A 25713-nucleotide genomic window follows, 5' to 3' on the forward strand; every position below is an offset into this window, starting at 1 on the left:
GTAGGTGAAATAATTTTAGTGTCACAGGTAATTTGGGGAATCATGAGGGTAGATGTATGTCTGATTCATGTCAGGATACATTCGTAAACACAACTTTGCAGTGGTGTCAGGAATAAGTAGCAACAGCCACAATTAGAGTAGATGGCTGACTGTTTGTTACGACCTTTGCCCCAAATTATCCATCAGCCAGATTTGCCACAATGATTCAAATTTTTATCATTAAAATTTCACTTTTGGGTTAAAACATAAAAGCTCTTTTTCAAAATGTAGTCTAATTAACTGGGGAAGGTAACTGTGACATTGTTAACGATTCCTACTACCCTATTGAAAATTTAGTCTGTCAAAATAGCCAAACACGAGCAGGACCCTATGAGAACAGAGGTGGCAGGATAGGTACATTTATAAGTGGGATGGAAAGAGTATGCGTGACAGTTGAGGAAGACAGACTTGGGTGGGAGCATTTCAATGGAAAGGTTAGAAAATGTGTATGGGGGGAGTGGGAGGAGTTATACAATTTATGGGGCCATAGGCCCCCAGACAAGGGTAAGGATTTTGCAAGAGAAAGTTAAGTGATTTCAAAAGGACTGACAGTTCCAAAATCAACCAATGCCCACTTAGTATTTTGACCATATTGTCTTGGATCATCCCCAACTCCATCTCTACCTATCTCCTACTCGGCTTCATAACACACTAATCTGATCATTCATGTTTGGGGCAGCTATGTTGCACAGTGGATAGAGCACCAGCCCTGGAGTCAAGAGGACCTGAGTTCAAAAATCCGACCTCAGATACCTGCTGTGTAACCCTGGACAAGTCATTTAACCCCAATTTCTTCCTCCCCCCCAAAAAAGGTCAGAGGGCCTGGATTCAAATCCTGACTCTCCCATTCCCCATGGGCAAGTTACTTCATTCTGGGCTTTGATTTTTTTCATCTGTAAAATGAGAGGATTAGACTAGAAAAACTTCATAGTGTCTGTAGATTCTAAATTTCCTCATTTTCACACAAACTAACTTCTAATATATGCTTTTTTTTTCTTTGAACAGAAAGAGTTTGCCTAATGGAAAAAGATCCAGGATCCTGCAGGGCATCCTATACAATGTGGTACTTTGATCCCCTGAAGATGAAATGTCTCAAGTTCTTGTATGGAGGGTGTGTAGGAAATGGAAACAGATTTCTCACCAGAAGGGAGTGTTATCAGAGATGTGCCCCAGAAGCAGGTAAGGAGGAAGGATGTGGGGAGCTTCACATTAAGATAGATGAGTCAGAGAGGAGAAATGACTTTTCTATTCAATTCAGCAAACAAAAGGACAGCATAGATGTGCTTAACATGATAACAAAAAAAGCCTGAACAATTCAAAGAAACAGGAGTAAGGTTGGTGAGTGATGCCAGGCCAGGGAAGACCCATTGCAGTGACCCCTCCTGAGTTCATCACTGCATGAACTAACGTTCTAGGGAGTAGAAGGTAAGGGAGGGGTCAGTGACATCTTAGTCTCAGTTGTAGCATCATCAGCAGTTGGTAACCTGTGTGGTTTTTTACCATTTCTTTTGGGTAACTATTATTCTGATGAAGTTCAACCCCCTCTTTGGACCACAAATTAAAAATGAAACCACCTGTCATTTCACATATCGTTGGCCTTGAGAAAAATGATAATCTGTACAATTCTCTAGCATCTAAGTAAAGAAGACAAGTCTTCTATTTATTAAAGCATTTCTTAAAAGACTGCCTTAACTCATCTGTTTGGAGACCAGTTGCCTTAAACAGTTACACTATACTTGAATTTTTGCTTTATTCTAAAGTTCAGGATTTTTTTTTCTTTTATACACTTAAAAAAATTACCTTTAGTCAAAAGGTGTGCCCATTTGACCCCAAGTATATACCAAACACATGACAGGAGTATGGGCTCTTTGGATAAAGAAGATTATGACTAGTGAAGTGATTATTTTCTTTCCTCTTGGGAATCTAAGCTCTTGAAAATTGTTTCCCCCATTCACTGCATTAAAAACAAATGATAGATGGACGATTCCTACAGCAGGATGCATGACTGTATTTTCATCATCACCAGTAGATTAGTTCAGAGGAGGGTCGAGAAGATGACTGCATTGGAACATTACAAAATGTGTTTCTTGCTTTCTGGGTTAGTTTTTCATCTTTTAGTCATGAGCGGTCAGTGCTCTCCTTCATCTGTCCTCTGGAATCACGGTTAGTCATTGCGTTTCCCAGTCCTTAAATTCTTGGAAATGTTTGTTTTTACAGTGTTGATGTTACAGTCTAAGTTGCTCTGGTTCTGCTCACTGCACTCTTCATCCATTCATTCACACAATTCTTCCTGAGCTTCTCTGAAGCTATTTCACGTCTCTTCCAGCACAATGGAATTCCATTCTATCCATGTATCATAATTTGTTCTGCCCATGATGTTCCACCCCATTGGTTTCCTTTTTTTTTTGACACCACAAAAAGAGCTGCTATAAATATTTTCATACATCCAGGGCCTTCCCTCTTTCTTTGATCTCCTGGGGATATGGCCCTAGCAATACTATCCTTGGCCAACGCATATACACGATAGACTCTATTTTCCAAATAATTTTAAATTAAATTTCTGTCTCTTTTTGGAATAAATTATTTCCTGCTTTGTATGGGGAAAAGGCAACATAATTTTAAGAAGAAGGAAATAGCAGATTAGTTAACAGAGACGAATGTAAAAACAAAGAATGTCATTTGATGCTTATTTAGAGTCAGATTTATCCAGGATCCAATTCAATGCAACAAACATTTATTAAGCACTTACTATGTGTGTGATGTAATGTAAGATCCTTGTGGCATCAAAGGGAGGGGGTGATCGTAATAGGCAGAGCACTGAATTGGAATTTTAGAAATCAATGTTCTATTTCATCCATCTGTAAAGTGAAGAGGATGTGCCAGAGCAGTGGTGTCAAGCTCAAACAGAAGCAGGGGCTAGTATACAGCCTCTGCAGGCTGCATACTGACTTAGAAAACCATATATTAACATTATCTATGTTGTATTGCATTTTTATTCATTTTGTAAGACATTTCCCAGTTACATTTTAATCTGATTAGGTCAGCACTCAGGAGTGTTCTGGGCTGCATGCCACCATGCGTTTTACACCTCAGCACTAAAGAATCTGTCAAGCTCCTTTTGGCTCTAAAATTTATGTGACTTTCAGTGTTTATACAGCACTTACTATATGCTAGGCACTTCACAATTATTATCTCATTGGATCCTCACCACAACCCTGGAAGGTAGGTACTATTATTTCCCCTGTTCTACAGATGAGAAAACTGAGGCAAAGAGAAGTTAAGTGATTTGCTCAGGGTCACACAGCCAGTAAGCTAATCTTAGGTTGGATTTGAACTCAGGTCCTTTGGATTCCAGGTCCACACTCTATCCACCTAGTTGCCCCTACCTCATTCATACTTCATTGTCTAAGTCTCTTGTCCATGTCTTTCTATAAAAGCTCCACAGGAGATCCACTTTATATGCCAGGGATCTTCCTCAATCTCTCAATGTTACATGGGTACCAAAGAGTAGTAGGCTGACCATCTGGAGCCAGGCCTTGATCAATGATTGGCCCTTTTCCTTTTCTGATCTTTGATCAAATCATTTAATCCCCTTCTCATATGTAATATGTTACATCTCTCGTTTATTTTTGTTTGAGGAGGTGGGTAGGGTTTTATTTGTTTGTTGGTGGGGGAGTTGTTAGTTTTGGGGGGTTTTTTGGTCCAGAACTATGATTTCACTAGTATAAGAATCTTTCCATAGGGAAACTCCCTGAATTAATACAGAGGACGAACTATTTCCCAATTAAGAGCTGTCTTGGGCATAAACGTCTTTGCCCAGGATCAGGCAGCCGATATGTAAGCCAACTGATGCAGCGTTAGGCAGTCGTGGTTTAAAACCCAGGTTTTCCTGACCAGGAGGCTGTCTCACTTTCCAGTGAGCCTAGTTAAACAATGAAAATGCAGAATGGCTGTGACTCACTGTGCTTTAATCATGCACAATGTTAATGTCTTTTCTCCAGCCCAAGAACAGACATCAAACATGTGCCCTGTTCAAAATTCCAAACACATGCCAGACCTCAAACTGTGCTGTCATAATCCTCACTTGACAGGATTTATTAAAATACTTATCAAGGCTTCCTTTTCTTACAAAGGTCTAGTTTTGGGGTTTTTTTGGCTAGGCTTTTCTTTCTTGCTGGTTTTGCTTTTTTTTTTTTCTGAAATCTATTTTTCAAGCACACTAAGGTTTTTTCTTTTTTAATGTGTCTTGTTTGGCAAACACTCCAGCATTTTTCATCCCTCAGAGGTTTTCACCAGGCAGAAATGATCTTTCTTTTCAAATACCTCAGGGCTGTCCCTCACACAGGGGACATGACATGTTGAGGTCTGACAAGCCTAACCTGATGTGGTCAGACTAAAGGAAGACACACTTGTTGCATCTGGATATGGTTTCTCCAGGCCATGCTGTTCTCTACCCTCGGAGATTTTGCTGTGCTAAGGACAACAGAAGTAGAGCTTCGGAGCTAGAAGGGACTTAAGAGGCCATCAAATCCAATCTGCTCATTTTATTAATGAGGAAACTGAGGTTCACAAGGTTACACGACTTGCCCAGGATCTCAGAGCTGATAAAGGACTGGGGCAAGAGGTTATTGATACTTTTTTCATTTCCCCCCTAGTTATTATGAATGCACTTTCACTCAGATTATTTCCTTATCTGTGAGAATAACTTGACTCCTCTCTCAAACATGGCACAGGCTTCACAAATGGCAAGGCTGGCATTGTTTTGCCCCATCTGTCATCTAGTTTTGGCTCTGGGTTTTTTGCAACAGAAGGTAGTGGTCTCCCTGCTTCCTTCAAGTGTGATAACTATAGACGCTATTGCCTCTTCTGATGGTTAAGGCAGATGATCAAAGCACATCCTCAAGGGATCCATCCAGGGAACAAGAACCTGGGACTGTGCTGAGGGAACAGAGCCTGGGACTGTGGCCCCTGACTAAGACTAAAAGTGGCATCTAGCTTTTAGAGCTGTTTAAGGCTCTATATGGTCTTTTCAGTGTGGAGACTCTTTCTCCCTACAGGCCACAACCTACCTATGACACTGCAGGGTCCTAGAACAGGGGTGCTTAAGCCAGGAAATTTCTGTTTTCCTTTTAAACATGTATTTTGATAACGATATTTCAATATAATTGGCTGCCTTTGTGGTCCTATATATTTTTTATTATACACTTAAGAAAATGATTCTGAAAGGAGGTCCACTGGTTTCATTTGATTGCCAAAGGGCTCCATGACACAGAAAAAGTCAAGAGTCCTTGTCTTGGAGTGTTGACTAAGGCTCAGAAAGGTTAAGTGATTTGGTCAGTCACACAGATAGTAAGAGTCGGGCAGAACTGGAACTCACTTCTTACAGACTTCCACTCCATGTCTCTGCCATACTCCTTCAATAAGAGCTAACCATAAAGCTAGATCAATAAAAGAGCAAGGACATATTCTAAGCTTAAAAAAAAATTTTTTAAAGATGTCCCTTATCTTTGGACTACAGAGCTACATATTAGAGACCGGAGAATTTAGTGAGAGATAATGAGGGAGATATCTATCTCATGAAATGAAGGGTATTTGCCAATTGCCTTAATGTTCTTTCTCTAGAGAAGTGTGTTACTGTTTCAGTCATATATGACTCACTGTGACCCCATTTGGGGTTTTCTTGGTAATGATACTGGAGTGATTTGTCATCTCCTTCTCTGACTCATTTTACAGATGAGGAGACTGAGAAAGAGTATAGTGACTTGCCCAGGGTCACACAGCTAGGAAGTGTCTGAGGCTGGATCTGAATTCCTGTGTCTTCCTAACTCCAGCCTTCTTGCTCTGTACACTGCACCACGAAGCTGCCCAGGGAGTTAGCCTATACGGCCCCTAATTTCCCTTTTAGCTCGAGATCTACGATTGTAAGCAGTAAAAGTATAAACAAGAATAGTATCATTTAACCCAATAATGAAGTTATTGGGAATGTACAATGAAGAGCATTTTCAAGAACAAGGAGGTTACCTAGGTCAAGACTTTCACGAGTGTTGTATATAATTTAAAAAATAACCGGAAACCTAAATGATCAAAAACAGGCACGTGCATCAATGTAATGTAAAATAATGGTCTAATGAGATTACAAACAGGCAGATCTGTGAGGAACACAAAGAAATCTGGAAGAACCTTTGTGAAAGAGGAAGACCCAGGAGGAAGAGTGCATGACAATGAATAGATAAGGAATCCTCCTAGGGACTTAAGAGGGAATGTCTGAGAAGTTATTGGGAATAAGTGAATATATGAAAAACCATTCACAAAGCATTTGCTATATTCCAAGTCCTTTGCTAAGCACTGGAAATGTGAATTTAAAAGTGAGACTATGTCTCAAGGCAATTATATTTTAATAAGGGGAAGTAATACATATAGGTGAATGGGAGCTGGGGAATAATTATGGTTACAATTCTCAGAGTAGGAGGTAGAAAAGCATCGGGCAGGTGTATGGCATACAGGGAGGATGGCAAGGAGATGGCTAGCTTGAAAGCATAGTCAGGTTAAATCAACAAGCATTTATTAATTACTAACTATGCTAGGACTAATAGGTGCTACTGAGTGCTGGGCCTGGAGTCAGGAAGACCTAAGTTCAAATCCAACCTCAGATACTTACCAGTGGTGTGACACTGGGCAAGTCACTTAACTACTCACTGTATACCTCAGTTTCCTCATCTGTGAAGGGAGATAATGATATTTCCTACCTCCCAGACTCATGAGGAACAAAAGTGATAATAACTGTAAAGTGTTTTATGTTAGTTATTAACAGCTACTATTACGCTCAGCACTGGAAATACAAATCCAAGTAAAAAGATAGTCTTTGCCCTCAAGAGGCTTATATTCTGAGAGAAGATAACTCATAAAAGGAAGCTAGAAATAATAAGAATGTTCTAGGAACTAAGTGCCTTATAATTATTATCTCATTTGATCCGCACAGAAACCCTGGGAGGGAGGTGTTCTTATTTTCCCAATTTTACAGATGAGGATACTGAGGGAAACAGAGGTTAAGTGACTTGCCCAGGGTCAAACAGCTAGTATCAGAGGTAAAATTTGAATCCAGCTCTTCCTAACTCCAGGCTGGGCACTTTATTTACTGCATCACCTTGAGGGGGGGAGAGGTGGTGCTCCGGGAAGAGCTTGTAAAGAGGCACTTGCTCAGGGACATAGTGGGGGAAAAAAGGAGCCTAGAGAGTCAGGGGCATAGCCCTGATGCATATGAAGGAGTGAATATAACTGGCTTCCTTAAAATGGAAATTGTAGAAGGTGCTGTCCAATAGTGTGGAAAGGGCTACACAGGTAGAATGGTCTTTTAGGGTGAGGAAGTATGCTCTGATCTGGGCTAGGCTGAGTCAGGTAGATTTCATGGGCTATGTAAGTTTACCTACCAATAAAGACAGAGAGCCCCTAGGTTGGCAAGGCAGATGCCAGGAAGATGGTCAGGGTGATATTTTATGTGTTGAAATTAATTAACCCAAATGTAAATACTTATAAACCAGCTTAGTTGGCTGTATTAGTATTTAATAATACATTTTAAATTAAATTATTCATTTTTTTAAATGAGAGTAATCAGTTTAGCCTCCTGGTCTGAGGGTAAGTGGAATACAAAAGCATATAAGCTGTCACATCTGCACCACCCCGCCCCACTCCAACCCCAAAAAGCTAACAAAAAAAATCCTAACTACAACCATAAATTCAATTTAAATAAAATACAAGAAGTTAATTTTATTCTAAAACATATTTTCAGCCTAATATGGTTGTTACTAGGGGATAAGTAACGTAATGTGCTGCCCCAACGGTATTTTAAAGACTACAGCTGGAATGGCCATATGTAGCTTGATTACCCAAATGCATCATCTTCCCCAGCTGACATTCACTATGCCCACTCACTCAGATACATGGCAGTGTTCCAGGCACTTTAAACATGAAGAAATTCTAGGTAAATGGAATTTACTCTAACTAAATGTTGGTTAGTAACATTTTACTTCTCCTGACACTCCATTTCTTCTGTGAGGCTTGAAAAAACCTTGGCCACTGGTTCCATTACTTCCTGGCAAATAGAGGGATAAAAAAAAGGAAGCAGTGTCAGATTTTTATATCCTTGTGCTTCAAAGATCACTGCGGATGGAGACTGTAGCCATGAAATTAAAAGATGCTTGCTCCTTGGAAGGAAAGTTATAACAAATCTGAACAGCATGCTAAAAAACTGAGACATCCCCTTGTTGACAAAGGTCTGTATAGTTCAAAGTTATGGTTTTTCCAGTGGCAATGTATGGCTGTGAGAGTTGGACTATAAAGAAAGCTGAGCAAGGTAGAATCATTGCTTTTGAATTGTGGTGCTGGAGAAGACTTTTGAGAATCCTTTGGACAGCAAGGAAATCCAGTCAGTCAATACTTAAAGAAATTAATCCAGACTCTTCATTGGAAGGTCAAATACTGAAGATGAAGCTTAAATACTCTGGTCACATGAGAAGGCAAGACTCATTAGAAAAGACTGATACTGGGAAAGACGGAAGGTAAAAGGAAAAGAGGACAGCAGATGATGAGATGGACAAATAGCGGCATGGAAACAATGAACATGAGCTTGGACAAGCCTACTATACTCTGATCCATGGGGTCTGGAAGAGCCAGACTGCATCTCTTGAATGAGTGAATAACAGCAAGAAAATTTGGGATCTGGCCCTTGCCTGCTTCTCCATATGCCTTCTAAATCTGTTTTATTAAGATTCTAAATTAGAAAACTACAGGCTTCATTCCAAGACCTGGACACCAAAGGACTCCTCCATTTTAATTTGATTCAATTAAACATGTTTTACTTAAGAGCCTCCTGGGTTCAAGACACTGGAATACAGGAATTTTTAAAAGATCTCTGAATTCACAGAGGAGTAAATGTAAGATAGGAATTTCCCCTCCAGTGCAAGTCAACAATCCTTCTGTGACTTGGTAGACAAATCTTAGGAAGCTGCCTGAAGCACGTAATGTTTAAAGTGAACTCAGAACTTCCTGAACACGAACTCTGTTTTCTACCCACTCCTACATAGCTGCTTCTAAGGCCCTAATAATAAAAACAAACAAACAAGAAAAAGTAAAGTCCCTGTCTCTAAGGAGTTTAATCAGATCAGGAAGCCCCAAGCAATAATTAACCACTTAAAATGTGCTAGACCTGAGCTAAGCTAACATATAAACAGGAGCAAAAAAAAAGACAGTCCCTTCCCTTAAGGAGCTCACCTCCTAAAGGGGGAAGAAAGAACCTAAAAAGGATGGAGCAGGAGGTACCTTGTTGGCCTAGGAGGGGTATGGTGGAGAAAGAAGTCCAGAGAGTCAGGAACTGAGCCCGAAGAGAAATGAAGGCATGACCATAGCTGGCCTGGGTACTTCCTTAAAATGGAGGTAACCGGGAGGAACTGACCAGAAGAAGCAGACACGGGGACAGAGGGATCTCCTATCATGAGAAGGCTGGTGGTGAATGGTGGAGAGAGAAGCCTACGAGTCAGAAGTGGAGCCCAGAGCGGAATACAGGAGTTTACAACTGAGTCATTTGCTGCCAATCCCTGCATCTGTATGGTTATCAATCACTCCTGTTCCATCGAGGGCTGGATGCTTAGATTACTATCTGGGTCACTGTTTTCTCTTCCTTCTACCTTGTGCCAGCTTAAAACCCTATGGGCTCTGGCCCTGGGGGTGAGTGCCCTTTCCCCAGACCATCTTTTAGCCCAGCTTCTGCAGCTCCAGGGGCTATTTCCCCACCAGAGCACTGAGTCTATTGCAATGATTCCAGACCAGCTTTGCCTCCCCCATCCCATCTCCAGCACTCCTCCCATGATCATTTACCCAAGATGGGTCACTAAATAAGTTTTTTTTTCTTTTACTGTATCAGGGAGAATCAAAACAAAAGAAGGAAGACAAAACACTTGGTGGGGAGGAAGAGTTGATTGTTACAAACAGGGCAATCACAGTAGTCAGTGACATTCTGACTGCCAGGAGGAGGGAGGGGTTTCCTGCTCAAATGCTGGACAGTGGTACTTCCTCATCTGCTCAGTCCTAGAAGAGAAGCTCTCTGAGGGATACCTCATCTGAACCAGGTTCAGTCTGTAGCAGAGGGGGCTACCTCCTGTAGCTGCCAATGTTTCTCATCGTCTTTTTGAGTACAAGTTCTGAGGAGGAAAACGGTGACCTCATGTTTTTCTCCCTCAAGATGGCGAACAAATCTGTCCTTCTCCAACTTTGTGCCAAAAAGTTGGGCCATCTTCCTTCTCTTTCCTAGAATGTTCCCCAAAACAATCTCAATCTCTCTCTCTCTCTCTGTCTCTCTCTTTCTCTCTCTCTCTCTCTCTCTCTCTCTCTCTCTCTCTCTCTCTCTCTCTCTCACACACACACACACACACACACACACACACACAAACACACACAAACACAAACACACACACACACAGCTTCTATACTTTTCCTCAAAGCTATGTATTTGGAGAATCTGCACCTCAGAAAATGAGGGCTAAATAAATGTCAGCTGTTAATATCATTTATTAAAATATACATAGGGCATATCTTTTTAAATAAGTCACTTGAGAAATCTCATCTTTACTTATCAAAGTTGTACTTTTTGTCTAAAGTGGGACCTGTTTAAATCAGTTGAAATAAGAAACCAACAAACTGCCTGCTGATGTGGATAACTGGCCCTCATCCCATCTGGTAAACTAACCATGTTGGGGAAAGCTTTTACCATGTATGGTTACATGTAAAGGCACAGGATGTGATCCAACGCCTATCTAAACTCACATGATTACAAACCCTGTCATAAACGTCGTTCAGATTTGTAACTTTCAAGGTTCTCAGATAACACTGTGAGGTAGGTACTGTGAGTCATCTCCCCTTAACAGAGAAGAAAAATGATTCTTTAAGACACTAGATAGCACAATTACAGTGCTGGACTTTTAAAGTTCTGAGTTTAAATCCTGCCTAAATCGTAGGCAAGTCATTTTATATCTCTCAGCCTCAGTTTCATTTGTAAAACGAGGACAATATTGTGCCTGTTTCACCTTGTGCAAAGTAAATGAGATATTTTTATATAATTTATATATCATATATAAATATGTAAAGTGTTTTGTAAATTTTAAAACACTATATACATGCCAGTTATCATGACTTGTCCATGATCACTGGACTAACAAGTATCACAAATAGATTTTTGAACCCTGGTCTTGACCCCAGATTCAGTACACTTTCATCCATGCCAAGCTATCTCCCCAATGAAACTTCTACCATATTTAATTAAAGAAACCTTTTATTTTTTCTTGGACCTAAAACATCATTAGATTTTTCTAAAATAATAGCTCTCTCCAAATCAAATACATTTTTAAGTACTCACAAAAATATACTTTTCTTTAAAATTCAGCAAATTTTCAATAATAAATAAGCCCATCTGATTTTTCTTCTCTGTTCCTCACTGTCTCTTTTTCTTGCCTGTAGGCTTTAGCTAAACCAAAGTCAGAACAAAGGGAATCAGGAAATAAAGGGCAGAGTCTTACAACAATGTTTTATGGGCCTATAAAATGAATCCCTTCTATTGGAAATCACCATAGATAAGAAACCTAGGGTGTTATTCACAAAAAGGAGGTGATGTGCTTGAGCGTGATATGTGTGATAAAGCTAGAAATACAAATGTATCAGATGTAGAATGTATGTAAGTATATATAGGCACATATATGTCCCTATATGCACACACATATGCACAAACACACATAATAGACACAATCGGATGCTTCTTGAATAATTGCCAATGAGGATATAAAAATTTGCATATTCACGTGCAAAAGGATTAACAGCCATTCTGGGTAATTTTTGGCCCAATGCCCATGTGAGAATGTGAAAATCTTGTCATTAGAATAAATTAAACAGCCTAGTTAATTGCATAAGATAGATGAAAATTTAAAAAAAAACACCTCATAACTCTTTGTTCCCCTGAACATACTTTGTCCCTTGTTCATGTCATTATCCCCCCCAGAAATGTTCTACCCACTTTTTGTACCCAATTCCTTTTTAAATCAATTTTATTGATATCTTTTGCTTTTATATCACCTACGTTTCCCAATGTGTCCCTCATCCTCCCTTCTCAGAGTGCCCATCTTCTATAACACAAAAGAGAAAGAAAATCGTTCCATACCTGTAGTCTCCGCACTTCTGCAAAGGAGCTGGGGAAAGGGATGTTTTCTCCTATTCCTTCTGTGGAGCCAGGCTTCACCAAATAAGACAATATTTGTTAATATTTGGTAAGTGCTTAGCACAGAGCCTGGCACACGGTGGGCATTTAATAAATCCTTTTCCTTTTCTCCCCTCCCTTCATTATAACTTCCAACTATTCAGTTTGTATTTTTGATTGTTTTTTTCCTTGGGAGCAGGGATTGTTTCCTTTATTATATTTGCATCTCCAATACCTGACACATAATATAGTTATCCTTTCCATATCTCAAATGTTAGGGGTGTGACAATGTGCCCCCGTGATCTGAAAAACACTCACAAAATTTTTTGGCCCTTCCTTCATACCAGATAAGAAATCTAATTTTTTGTTCTTTTATGGGGTATTTACGGTACCTTAGTGTAAAATTTGGGTTAAGTATTTGGTCAGAGGTTCTGTGTCATTTGCTGGCTTTTGCATGTCATCTGTGGCTTCCACAAAACTCCCCCAAAATTCTGATTTAATTTCTTTTTCTGATCCCTGACATATCAAACCTGCAGTGGGGAAATGGGGAAAGTCACAATGTGGACGGGATAACAGAAGAAGCTAATAGATACCTGCCGACTGACTGTTATAATTGTGCTTTCCATTTACACTGTTTTAGCTATGGTGTATACTGTTTTTTCTGCTTCTGTTTACTTCAGTTTGCATCAGTTCACGAGCCTTCCCATGCATGTCTGTATTCATGTTCATTGTGCCCTAAGGTATTTGTACAAAAGGAAGGTGGTGTCTCAGAACCAGATAAAGATTCTAAGAATTAGAAATAGAGACGAAGAAACAGGATCCTACAGAGCAGGGCCAAGAACCAGTAGCCCTGGGACAACCAATAAAAAACCAAAGTGAAGGTAGGACTGAGCTATGCAGAGAAAGAAGGTACCAAGGAGGATTCATTAGCTCAAGAAGTATCTGGAAGCAGAAGAATTGGGATGATTCTAGCAGTACACCAACCAACATGAAGACTTAGGGAAATATTGGAAAAAAGAAAAAGATCTGTTATTTCCTCAATTTCCCCTCCTGGTATATATCAATAAATATGCGTGTGAGTGTGTGAACATAAATACTCTACTATAATTTATCAAAAGTTATAAAAACAAAAGGTATCAGTAATTTGAATTTCACTTCAGTCATAAAGAGGCCTGGGGTTAACTAGAGATAGAAATAAATGTCAGTTTAGGCACAGGGCCCATCTTCAGCCTAAAAGTTGGCAATTTTTCTAACTAGAGACTGAAAGGGACTGTGGCTGAACTTACAGCTTTTCACCTGAAACTCCCTAAAGCTGTGGAGGAGACAACCATGTGGACCTTGGGGGCCATTATGTTCTCTATAGGCTTAAACAAGCTAATTATTATCATAGGGTGATATACATCTAAAATACATACAGTGTAAATGAAGTTAATCTCAGAAAGAAGGCACTAGCAATGGGAGTGGGGGGGTGGGGGGCAGAGACAGAAGGTAGGAAGGAGGCCAAGGAAGCAGGAAGGGGGAAGGGCAGAGGTAGGGCATTCCAGGCTCCAGAGACAGCCAGTGCAGAAGGACGAAGGAGATGTTCACAGTCACATATGACCCATAGTAAGTAGGCCAATGTAGCAGGATGATAAGGAATGAGAAGAGGAATCAAGTGTAAGAAGACTAGAAAGGGAGAATGGGGTCAGGTTTTGAAGGGCTTTAAATGCCAATGAGAATCGTGGTAGAACTGTGTTCATCCTTCGTTGCCAAAAAAGACCACGCCATCAGAGAAATGATGACATGACTTGCACTTATCTTTGTTTTGAGTGAGGGAAATCTGTGCAGGTCACCAGCCTCACTTCTCCTCCAGAGCCATCTGAATCCAGTGACCAGATATTCATCAGGATGACTGGAGATGACCCAGGATGAGGCAAGTGGGGTTAACTGACTTGCCCAAGGTCACACAGCTAGTGAGTGTCAAGTGTCTGAGGTGAGATTTGAACTCAGGTCCTTCTGACTCCTGCACTGGTGCTCTATCCACTGCACCATCTAGCTGCCCTAGGAAAGGAAGAATTTTGATGTAGGAAAGCCAGTTTAACCTCCCTTCCAGTCCAGGATACTATTGCCAACAGAAGCCTGAAAGTCCACTTTGTAGGAGGGTACAACAACCCTCCCTGAACTCATTCACAAAGGTTGCTGTACCCTAGCTTCTTTTAGGAACCATTTATGACTCTCAGTGAGAAATGGCTCCAAACCCTTTTGAGACCCAAAGACTGTTGTTGTCTTTGTATCCCTAGGTTTAGCAAAGTATCTTGCATATAGTAAATGCATTATGTTTTTTGAATTTTTTTTTACATTTCTCACATCTACCAACACTTATGGGTAACTGGTTCCATAAGCTTCTTATGGGAGTAGGGGGTGTGGGGGGGGTGAATTACTTCCTTTTATGGAACTTACATGTTTCAATAGGTTTCTCTGGCGAACACTGAACAAGCCTGGATTCACTTTACCTTGACCATTCACAGGACTTAGGAGGTTATGAAGTCCAGACATGTCAAACACAACATTCCTGAATAATGCTTGAGCCTGATTAAAATGTGATTTAGAAGTATTTAACAAAATAAATAAAAATACAATAAAATATAGGTAATATTACATTTTTAAACTGTCAGTATACTATGTCCAGAGACATCCAGAGACATATGAATTAGTGGCCCCTACTTCTATTTGAGTTTAGCACCAAAGATCTAGTCCAACCCATTTATTCCATAGATGACAAAACTGAGGCCTCCAAGAGATTAAATGACTTTTCCACAACCACACAAGGTAATAGGTAACAGAGCTGAGCTTTGAAATGACAGTTTTTTGGACTACAAATCCAGCAGTCTTTCCCATGCTCCCCATGGTCTAGCTGTTTCAGTCCTGACGTTTCTTAGCCTCTACCTCTCTAGACTCAAGAATCTCAGTGTTTTTAGACTGTTCGCATATAAAGCTTTGCTGTCTCCCCAAAGAAACAAGCAAAAATTTGAGACATTTACTGTACAACCCAACTAACGTGTGCTTGTCTGCTTTCAGCTGACAACAGCCTGTTCTGGGATGAGGATGAAAAAAATTAACATTGGTAAGGAAATATAGCTTTTTAATTTCTTTCCTTTCTCCTACCAGTGGCTATTACCCAGAGAATAAAAGATGGTCAAAAGGTAAGTGAAACACAAAGGCAGTTGAAATGTGTCATGTTATTATTCTCATTCTTATTGGGAAAGAAAGTTTTAGTCTGGGTCAATGAAAAATACAGCATGAAAACTAGGGGAGAGAAGTGTGGTCTATTTAAAAGATAGAATAGTTTAAACAGAGTGTGGGCTAAGAAGCCAGGGTCCTCAGGGTTGAGAATGAGGACTGAGGAAATGGAGGGAAAGAAGAGTTAACTTTGAACATGGCCTCACGATATGGTGATGGGCTTGGAACCAGAAAACCTGGGTTCAGGTTCTCCCTCTGCCACTCAGTCACACAGAGATCTTGGGAAAGTCACATTCTCTTTATCTAGAAAGCCACTGCCCTCTGAGGAGGCTGTACATGAAAAGCAGAAAGGGAAAAGGGCTTATGAAGAAGGAAACTCTGGAGATCTGGGGAATAATAGGAAAGGCAGAAATCGAATTGAAGGAAGGGAAAATCAGTATTACACCAGGAATAAGTGATGAAGAAGAAAGCTTTGAGCTAGAAAAGGAGGAGGAACATCTCAAGATGTTATGGTCTACTGTTCGATACAGGATATTCATAAATTCTTCAAAAGGTAGAGGAGTCAATTATTTGTAAACAATTATTATATATTATATTATGTAATCTTCACTAAATAAAAACAGACTACATAAACTGCCTAGTTTTGTAAAATAATTTAAATATTATTTTGGTGAAGGATTTTTGTTCTAGTTTAGTATCAGAAGAATCCATGATTAACGTCTTGAATTAGAAATGGTTCCCTGCCCAAAGACTTCAAGTACATGTTTTGTTCTGTATCAACAATAAAATAAGCAGGTCTTCATAATCACACAATTTATCTGCTGAGCTAAAAAAGCTAAAGGGACCCCAGACTGCACGAAAGAAGCATACTGTTGGCATTAGGCAGATGATAATCTAGTTGTATTCTTCTCTAGTCAGATCACACCTGGGTCTTGAGCTCGGTTGTAGGTACCACATTTTAGGAAGAATGTTGATAAGCTGGAGAGCAAGGGAAATGAGGATGGCACAGGATCACAATATTGGCTGAAGAAACTAGGAATGCTTAGCCTAGAAAAAAAAGTTCTAGGAAAAGGCATGTGTTCAGGTATTGGAAAAAGCAATTTGACTTGTTTTGTTTGGCAGAAGTTGGAGCAGTGGGTGGAAGGTACAAAAAGGTAAATTTAGGCTTGATAGAAAGAAAAAGCCTTAACAAATGAGAATCCAAAGTAAATTGAACTGCCTGGGGAGGTTTGGGGTACCATTTACCAGAAGTTTTCAAGCAAAAACTGGATGAACACTTGTCTGCTTTGACATATTAGAGATTCTTGTCTAGATAATAGGTTAGACAAGATGGTGTCTGAGGTCCCTTTTAACTCCGAGCTTCTGTGGCTCAGAATTCAATGCTCTTTGCCATTATATGTACTAATTGCCTCTATTTTTTGATACCCAGGGAGTTGTACTAATTTCTAAGGTCCCTCTCTGCTCTAAAGGTTATTGCATCCAGAGCTGAAAAGAACCTTATAGATCAAATCCAATTCAGTTGCTTCAGGCAGCTATTTAAATAAAACTATCAGCATGCAAATTACAAAAACATCTTGGACACTGGAACTGGGAGGGACCTCAGATATCATTTAGTTTTACCTCCTCCCCTCATACAATAGAGAAGGAAATGACACTCAGAGAAGTGGAGCCATAATAAGCTATTCATTAACACAGGTTGCCAGAAGACCTTTGCAAAATAATGCTTCATTAGCTTAAACTGAGTCATTGTAATATGTGCTTTGAAATACTACAAATTCATTTCCTCAAAGAAACATTCCGTCATTTCTTGCTAATTTAGACCAAACACTCCTGCAATGCTTCTGAATCTGGCAGGTTTGCTTAATTACAATCTTAATTACAACATCAGTATCAATAGAGCTGCTCCCTCAGGAAGCCAGAACCAGCTGTTCTGACCCAACCCCTTGAAAGACCAAAGAGTAGTCAGATTTATGCCACCTTCTACTGATTGTGCTTTCTTTCCTCCCATAGGACTTATTGTGGGAATCATCATAGGATGTGTGTCAATGATTGTTTTGCTTATGACCCTGACCATGGTCTTCGTGAAGAAAAAGAAGGAGAAAAAGTAAGGAAAGTGTCATTCCACAAAGCACTGGGGGGTTGGGTAGGACTTGACTGTGGAGGGGAAGAGGAGAAGGTAGCATTCTAGGTATGCTCAGTGCTTGGAGAAAAAAGAGACATGGTATCTGTCATTTCAGGTGAAGAAATGAAAAACAAAATAAGTTGTCCAAAGGCATAAAATTATAAAACAATTCTATATTTAAAAAAAATAGTGAGATGATTTCAGTCCATTCTGAAAACATGATATCCCCTTTCACTCTTAAACTTCCAATGTCCCCAATCAACCTTTGATCCCTATGTTGCAAAATCCAATGTCATTTTATTCATACAGTCATATACGAATTGTGTGACTCTTAAGGGTGAATCTTCTTGATGATTACAGAACAGAGGTGAGATAGGAATGACAGCTAAAATGTCCTTCCCTTCATTTTCTCTACTCACAACTTTTCCCTCTCCTCTTTCCTTTCCATTTGCACTGGCACCAAACCGGATCAGGTCCTCATCACCTCTGGCCTAGACTATTGCAATAGCCTCCTGGGTAGCCTCCCCACCTCCATTCTCCTCCCTCTCTAACATATCTTTCACATCAGTGTCAAGGTAGTTCTTCCAATGAATAGATCTGACCATTTCTCTCCCTTGTTCAAAAAACTTCAGTGGGTCCTTATTAACTACTGGATAAGATACAAACTCCCTAGACTGGAATTTTAGGTCTTCCATAATCTTTCTTCCTGCCTAATCTTTCTGTCCTTATTTCACACACACACACACACACACACACACACACACACACGCACACACTAGCTGTTTCTCCATTCTCTCTTGCATTCCCCAATCTCCATGTCTCCATGCATTTTCCTAGGACTACATTATCCCTCTTTGTCTCTGCATGTTGAAACTCTCTGCTTTCAAGGTCCAGCTCAGGTGCGCTCTCTTACATGAAGCCTTCCTGATTTTTACGTTAAAAGTAGTCCCCCATTCCTCAGATTTTCTCCAGATGCATTGTCTGGCTCAAATGAAATAATATTCATAAAGCAGTTGGCTCAGTGTTGGCACATGTAGGGCTTTAATAAATGTTCTTCCTCGTCCCCCCCTTCTGTGTCTCTCCTTTGCTCCTATTGTTATATACCTTGTATCACACTTACTTGTAAGTCTGACATTTTTTTTCTATAGACTATAAACTCCTTGAGAGAAGGAACTGTATCTTTTTCTTTTCTGAATCCTCAGTTCCTAACACAGAGACTTTGATTAGATCCAGAAACAAAGAGATTTTGAGAGAGAAAGAGCTTGTGCTCCATCCACATGCCTGTGAATCACCATTTATTATGGAAGTAATGTGGGGGCAGTAACTAGGGTACAAACACTCATGGGGATGTACCTGCTTTTCAATGCCAAGCAGCCTGAGACTGAATCCAAGATCCTATAAGTCTTAGCATGCATTATACCTATTGATTTTCTCTAGTAACCAATCTGGAAATCTTGTTCCCAATATAAGACTGCTGAGTGCTACCATTCTGTGCCTCCCAGGCACTGGAATCCAGAACCCTGGAAGCTTCTAAGAAGCAGGAGGAAAGTCAGCATGACCCTTCTCCTGATGTCCAGGCTAGATCTAAGTTAGTCTGAGATTCTGGGAGTAGAGATAAGCAATGGCTTTCTGTGCTCCAAACTTACTACACACTTTCCAGGTCACTGTGCTATTTGCTATAGTCTAACAATGCCTCTGTTCGTCCCCCATCATCTTGACCTAAAGGTTCTAGTGCCTCTTACACTACTTCTAGCCAAGTAATCAAAACTTGAGCCTCAATTTACTTCCCTGGAAAATGGGGACAATTTTACCCATCCTACTTACCTCACATACTTCTTGAAAGAATCAAATGTGATACTGTATGTGAAAACCCAGAACTGCTATGCACATGTAAGTCATTACTATCATGTTTGATTCTTTTTTAAAAAGCTTATGTAGCTACTTGAAAATATGTAGTAAATAAAGCTCATTATGATTATCCAGTTATCATCTTGAGAAAATAGGGAATCAATTTAAACCTGCATCTGATAATAGTTTCAATTTCCTTTCTGCATTAGCTAGTGCCAGCTTACATCTTCATCTGGTTGAAGCACTTTCATTTTCTCATATGTGAAATATCTTCTGTATGTATCTTTTTCTCTTGTGTGTTTAAAAAAATTAGCCTTAGTATTAAGATAATAATGCTCACAAAGATGTGTAAAAAGCCGACGCTTTGCTTTTAATATGTGGCAATGCAGAGTTAGCCAAATACAAACATGCTTTTTCATTTTAAAATAGAACCTTTATTCTTAAAATGAAAATATTTTCCAAATAAGCACCTGGAGAACAAGGATTACTCTGCCTCTCTTTATATCCTGTGGGATTAGCACAATGCCTGACACAGTAAGGAGATAATTAATAATTGCTAGTTGACTGACTGACTGATTAGGAAAAGCCTAGATGGAAAAGACTAACCGAGAAAGCTGGGAAACTGACAAACTATGCTTAATTCATTTATTAACACCCAGAGCCCAAGGTCTCATGGGCTTTGCACCAGGTACAGACATCTTAGGGACTGAAGTACTCCCTCTCCCTGCCCCAAAGTATAGATACTACCCCTATATCCTGAAAATCCTCTGCTAGTCTGTACCCTAGTGAGGACTGCGGGACAAAGAAAGGTTGGGCCCTAGGAAATAGTAAGACAATGATATTGCAAAACTAAGGAGGTGATGGGAATATGAAGAGGGAAGAGAAAAGAGGTTTCCCCCTCCCCATAATTCCTAGCACCTCTGCACCCACAATCCCTACAGGGAGATTTACATAACAAATGGTTGCCTTTGGTCTGTACTCATTTCCCTTTTTTATGGAACCGTTAAGGGTACAATCCCAGATGGTAGGATGATAGTGACTAAGGATAGGTGGGGCTTAGAATAGTTGTATTAAAAAACACAGGCTTCAAATCTGAACCTGGTTTTTCTGAAGAGTACCTACCTAACAAAACTCAGCCATCCAAAAAACAAGGGAAAACTAAGAAGCAAGAAAAAATGTTGAGGCCCCTTAAGTAGCCAAAATAGATAGAATAGAGTCTCCTCATAGAAGAGCAGTAAGCTTATTCCAAACTTTTTTACTCTTATTTTAAACACAAGTCTAATGAGCCCTTGGTAGATAAGCAGCAGCTTTATCAAAGTGTTTTGTATGAGGTAGATGCTCTATAAAAATTTATGGAATCAAATTGAAGCAGGAAATTAGAAAGCAATTGGGTATAGGGGATAGCTGGCAGTGTGTCTGCAAAAAACTGAATCTCCATTTTAAAAGGGGTGCAAGAACTCAGAAAGTCATCTGGGACTACATTATCCCAGATGGCAAACAGCCCTACGTAAGGCAATGACTCCTGAGAACATCACAGTACATAATGGGTATCCATAATGATGGTCTTGAGTCCTGAACGTTAAATTATATTCAATATAGTCTATTTAAGAAGGCAAAGAAGTTGTCCTATACGTAAGGAACCTTGCTGCCACAATGAATAAATTTTTTAAAAGATGTTTACACTTGAAGACAAAAGCTTTGCCTCTAGAAAAGTAATTGATGTGGAATCTTTGGTTACCTGAAGATGCTAGAATGAAAAAGCATCCAGTCTTACACTGTGAATATAAAAATGTGAATAGCAGCATGGGGTAACGGGAAATGCACTGGATTTAGTTTCAGGAAAAATCTGGATTTGAAGCTCATTTCTGAACCCACATTCATGGTGTAACCATAGACAAGTCACTAAACAGCTTGTAGTCTGTTGTTTTATTTACAAATGAGGACAATAATAACTGTCACAGCTAACTCAAGGGGTTATAAGGAGATAGAATATGTGTAATGCTTTGTAAGCATTACTACTCTATATTTATTATTGTACATGTTGGCTAAGAGGTGCACTGGATAGAATGTGGGAGCTAGAAGAAATGTGAGTAAGTGCTTAAAAACCAGCTCTGTGAAGAGAAAAAGAAAACTATGAAGACAGGACACACCTTTAAACTGAATCTGTAGTATTAATATTTCCTCTATCACTTTCTTAAGTCCAGATAATTAATAAACAATAAATCTAGCCTAGAGTTGCAGAATTTGCTGTTTTCTCCAAGTGTAAATGTTCACGTTGAGAATTTAACAATGTGCTCTCACCAGCCAGTTAGAACTGGTTCTACCACAGCACTGACCTAGACTCAGGCAGAACTGGGTTCAAATCCAGCCTCAGACATTTGCTGCTGTGGGATCCTGGGCAAGTCATTTAATAACATCTTTGTCCCTCCGTTTCTCCATCTGTAAAATGGGGATGATAAGGGCAACTACCCACCAGGGCCACTGCGAGGACAAAAAGACATGATGTTTATAAAGTGTTCTGCAAACTAAAAGCCTATACATATACATATATATATATATATATATATACCAGATATTATTATACATATATACAATATTATTATATATTTTAATACATATATTGCACTATCTGGAGTGTTGGTGAGCTTTGAACCTCAGAAAAAAGGATTCAAATAAATCCCCTGAGGTAAAGGAGTCAGAAATTCCCTGCTCTAATTCCTCTCTGTTGACTTTTCTTTCATCTGATCTGAAGTTAAGTCCTAATCGTTCTCAGGTAGTTTGTCCAGGCTTGGGGAATGCCATTTTTCTCTTTGTATGGAGAGAACATTGGTGACAATTCAGTCTGAGGGGGTTCATTGTGCCCCTTGGTGAACCCCCTATTCTTGAAACAAAAAGACCAATAAGTGGCAAGGAATAAAGAGATTAGTACTCTATTATTAGTAGTAGTCACTAGACTGTTGTCTAGAGTATATTGGTAGGAATTCTCTAGGAAAAAATTATGCCTGTCTGCCTTCATTCCAGCTACCTCATTATAGATAAGAAAAGAGGCCATAAAAATCTTTGGTCAGCAGCAGCAAAGTCATCTGCTGAGATGTGTGAAAGCAAAAACATATGATCAGAATAAGTGACTCCTTCCTTGCAGTTCATATATTTTCATAAATATAAGCAAAACTCCATTAGAAATGAAAGGAAGCAAATAATAGAGAATTGAACACAGCAGTCACGCGATTCAAACTCTGATGCTTTATTCACACAAGCATCCTCAGGAGACGACTTTCTGTTAAACTCAGCCTTGCTTTATGGCTCCATTAGGTTTTCTCCACAAAATGCTTTTTTTTTTGAAAGAGAGAGAGATTGAGATAGAGTAAGAGAGAGACTGAAAGAGGGAAGAGAAATACGGAAAGAGAAAGAGAGCAAGAGAGGGAGGGAAGGAGGAAAAGAGAGAGAAACAGAGAGAGGGAGGAAGGGAGAGAAAGAGAGGTTTCCTCTCTTTCATTTTAACAATATTCCCTCTTATGTGTGGAACAGGAGCACTGGCTCTAGAATCATACTTCCTGGGTTCAAGTCCACTTCCAAAACTTACTGTCTGTGTAGTCTTGGGCAAATCACTTTACCCCAATGGGCATCAGTTTCTTTCTCTGTAAAATGAGGGGGGTTGGACTAGATGATCTCTGAAATTTCCTCTCTACTCTAGATCTATGATCCTATCTATGAATTTTTTACTCCTCCTGAAGAAGGAATCATCTTATTTCCTGTTATTTATTGGCTTTGGGGACATTTATGTAAAATGGCCAATATGATTGAGACCTGAGCATTTTTAAAAAAGGTACCTCTGACTAAAAATTAAAATATGATGGGGCAATCAATATCAATGATCAATGGGTAATCTGTTTTCCCCCAAGGGAGAAGAGGAATGGACAAGGAAAAGAAATCCAACTACTGTATGCTGAATTGACCTGAAAAAAGAAGCAATTTGTATTCAGGCTAATCACACGTGAATATACTGCTCTTTCAGATTTTTATGAGTGCCAGATTTTGCTTCAGAGAACATTTTTGCATATTGTGTTTACTAAATCCTTGCTGATTATTCAAAATACCTGGATACCACTAATATACATTATATGTTCTCTTTAAAATAATTTTTTCTAGTTTTTCCTTTGAAATGTGCATTGAAGTTCAGTTTTTATCAGTCTTTCATATGGTTTAGAAGTGCTGGACTTGGAGTCAGATCTGGGTCCAGAAGTCCTAGCCCTACAACTTCAGTTCACAACATTTATTTTAAAAAGCATTTATTAACTATTTACTTGTGCACAGGTCATTAGGTGTCCTAGGATGTACTAGGTGTTGAGGATACAAAGGCAAAAAAGAAACAGGCTTGTACTCTCCTTGGGAGATACAAAATATCTACCAGTAGTTCTCAAACTTTCTCTTGTTCATAGCACAAAATCAATTAATGAACAAACATTTATTAAGCACCTACTGTGTGCCAGGCACTGTGCTAAGTGGAGAAGCAACAAAAGGGTAAAAGACAGTCCTTATGCTCAAAGAACCTGCAGTCTAATGAGGGAGACAACATGCAAATAAGTATATGCAAAGCAAGATGAATAGATATATACACACATGTATACATACATATGCATATGTGTGTGTGTGTGATAAATAGGAAATAACCAACAGAGGGAAGGCAATCCCCTTAAGAAGGATTAGGGAAGGTTTCCTACAGAAGGTGCAATTTTAATTGGGACTTAAAGGAAGCCAGGAAGGTCTACAGTCAGAGCCCAGGGGAAAGAGCATTCCAAGCATGGAGGGCAGCTGGAAAGAAAAGCCCAGACCTGAGGGTTGGAGTGTCTTGCCTCAAGAAATCACAGTACATGATGGGAGAATCAGGAGATTCTTCCTATTTAACACAGTATCAGTACCATGCAGTTCAGGACCCACCTAGCTAGTCATGGTATACAACCTTTAATACATACAGATGAGTAAATACAAAGCATTTAAAGAGGAAAAGCACACTGGTATCTGTGAACCCTGAGGAAAGATAAGGGTTCTGACCTGCAGCAAGGCAAGGACCTAGAACATTTCCAAAGGACTCATGATGCAAAATGCCTTCCATATCCAGAGAAAGAACTATGGAGTCAGAATGCAGAATGTAGCAGACTGTTCTCTTTTTTGTTATGGTTCGTTGTGTTGTGTTTTGTTTTTCTCATGGTTTCTCTCATTCATTATAATTCTTCTATGCAACAAGACTGGTATGTAAATGTATTTAACAGGAATGTATGTGTAGAGACCATATAAGATTGCATGCCATCTTGGGGAGGAAGAGGAGAAAATTTAAAACTTATGGAAGTGAATGTTGAAAACTGAAAACAAATAAATTAATAAATTTTGGAGAAAAGAAGTCCTACCTTCTGTCCATTCTCTGTCCTCTCTCCTCCTGTTGGCATGTCAGAACTCTTTACTGCCTCCTCCTGGTGGTAGAAATGGCAAACTGCTGAAATGAGGCTGATCTCCCCATGCGCTAGCTTAGGGATGCTGGAGAAAGGATTCCAGTGCCCCAGCTGCAGCTGCTGTGTTGAGTTTCTTTCCTAAGCATACATGTCTGACTGGTGAGCCTAACATGGACATTTTGGTCTTCCAGGAAATCGTACAAGTCCAAGAGGTTGAAAGCTGCTGGGTCTTTAGTGGATGGCAGCTATACTTCAGGAAGATCCCCTTGCTAGGACAGGAATGCTTCATGGAAAAGATAACACCTTGCAAGAGCATGTGTTTTCTCTGCCATTATAACATATGTTCCTTGTGGGCAGGGACAATTTTTGCCTTTCTTTTTATCCCAAGTGCTTAGCATTAAATGTTTAATAAATGTTTGACTGTCCCTTAGTACCTTTGTAATAGGGTTGCTCTGGTCCCCTTTTCTCGGGGCCAGGCTGCTTCACCTCCCCATCAGGACTCTAGGGGATTCAGAGGGCTGGAAAGGTCTCTTTTCTATATAGCGGCTCAAATTCCCACAGGCTCTTCTCTCCATTTTTTGTGGTTGCTAACTGGCATCCAGTTCCACTTCAGTATTTAACGTCAATTGGCTTCTACCAAGTGATATTTACTTCAAAGATATAACAAGAACGAATGTATAAGCATTTTCACCAACATTCCAGGGGCATAATTCTCCCTAAAGCACCACAGTCTCTGAGGCAGCAGGTACAAAATTTAGTTCACTTTCTATATAGCATCAGTCCTATGAAGTTCATGTCCAGAA

At 39.7% G+C, this 25713-nt stretch overlaps 2 protein-coding genes across 3 annotated transcripts in view; one reads left to right on the forward strand and one right to left on the reverse strand.

Annotated features, from left to right (window-relative positions):
• The window catches only part of LOC140506336 (inter-alpha-trypsin inhibitor-like), a 98778-nt gene extending 73917 nt beyond the window's left edge, over nt 1–24861 (forward strand). Inside the window, exons 3-5 of one of the 2 annotated variants that reach the window (XM_072613438.1) lie at nt 1045–1218; nt 15332–15377; nt 23366–24861. In XM_072613438.1, the coding sequence (XP_072469539.1) occupies nt 1045–1218; nt 15332–15372 (215 nt within the window). In that variant the 3' untranslated portion in view covers nt 15373–15377; nt 23366–24861. Of the gene's footprint in view, nt 1–1044; nt 1219–15331; nt 15378–17503; nt 17592–23365 lie in introns of those variants that run through there. The other variant, XM_072613427.1, reaches the window with a different exon arrangement.
• The window catches only part of CA12 (carbonic anhydrase 12), a 250157-nt gene that overhangs the window by 213405 nt on the left and 11039 nt on the right, over nt 1–25713 (reverse strand). The gene's annotated exons all lie outside the window — the stretch shown is intronic.

Source organism: Notamacropus eugenii, chromosome 1 (assembly GCF_028372415.1).
Source record: "Notamacropus eugenii isolate mMacEug1 chromosome 1, mMacEug1.pri_v2, whole genome shotgun sequence".
Taxonomy (NCBI): Eukaryota; Metazoa; Chordata; class Mammalia; order Diprotodontia; family Macropodidae; genus Notamacropus; species Notamacropus eugenii.